Source organism: Stegastes partitus, unplaced genomic scaffold (assembly GCF_000690725.1).
Source record: "Stegastes partitus isolate 25-593 unplaced genomic scaffold, Stegastes_partitus-1.0.2 Scaffold3121, whole genome shotgun sequence".
Classification (NCBI taxonomy): Eukaryota; Metazoa; Chordata; class Actinopteri; family Pomacentridae; genus Stegastes; species Stegastes partitus.
Window position 1 is genome coordinate 1 of NW_007580852.1, and position 1130 is coordinate 1130.

General features: G+C 41.6%; 1 protein-coding gene across 1 annotated transcript in view; it reads left to right on the forward strand.

The window, feature by feature from the left end:
- Positions 1-434: 434 nt before the first annotated feature.
- The window catches only part of LOC103375851 (uncharacterized), a gene marked incomplete at its 3' end in the record, with an annotated part of 2888 nt that continues 2192 nt past the window's right edge, over positions 435-1130 (forward strand). The window contains exon 1 of the mRNA XM_008306159.1: positions 435-754. Coding sequence (XP_008304381.1) covers positions 454-754 — 301 coding nt within the window. The remainder of the gene's footprint in view (positions 755-1130) is intronic.

Genomic DNA, 1130 nt, shown 5'->3' on the forward strand with positions numbered 1-1130 from the left:
TCTCAGTGCAGAAACCAACGGGTGACGTCACGGTAGCTACGTCCATCTTTTATACAGTCTATGCTCTGGCTGCAGCTTGTTCCTGCACGACTGAAAAACACAGTGAGGCCTGAGGATTGAATGGAGTCAGAGCTCCATCTCGTGGACAAACGGCGCAAGGACAGCATTCTGCACAACTGTCGTGCTTAACCGCATTTACTGTTTTATGAGGAAAGGGTTACGGTTAGGTGATTGTCACTTTGCCCAGGAACGCATTTCTGCCACAACCCTGATGCGCGGAAGTGCGAGGACCCATCCAACACTGCTTGCAGCTTTAATTAGTTCTGTATTTTCTAGGTTTGGCCCTCAGGACTAAATTTTATATTTTTTGCACTTCTCTCAAAGCCAATATTCCATTATTGCACAGACAAAGTGGAGGTTGTATTAATGCAGCTGAAATCAAATCATCACAAAATGTTTTATTCTTTTTGTTCCAGTTTTGTTCCTCTGACATCAGATCTTGATGAACAAACTAGATTCTTGGGGAACCTGTTCTGTGCAGCAGCAGAGAAAGAAAAGCAGACAGGAGAGAAGATACTGGACCTGCTATCATCAATGTGCAATGATGAAACATTAACTTTAAGTGAACTGTTCATAGATGACTTTGACGATGATATTATGGAAGATAAATGTAATTCCATGCTGGACATGTTCTCCCATGTGAAAGACTGTGAGACTAAAACAGGTTTGAGTGTCCTTCCATCATTACAGTCAGTTTTCCAGTCAAATCCTGCAGTCTGGTTCATAGATCTCTCACAGAGGAAGTCCTCCATCCTCCTGGAAGTGCTCAAACTCCAATCAGAGGAGAAAGTAGTGTATCTGACAGGCTGCTCAGATGAAGAGAGTGAAGTGAGGACGTTCCTGCAGTGTCTGCCTTATATCTCACAGCTCAGGTAAGTGAATTATACTTTGAATGAAATGAAAATCTTCCACACAGTTCCCTCCTATACACGATGTTATAAATGAGGGAATATAAAACAGGAGCAAGAGAGAAACTGAGAAAACACGACTATAAAAGTGATTCCAATGAGGAAACATCAGAAGGGAAATAAGTCAAAATTCAGAAAGGCAAATTAAGACAGTAATAAAAA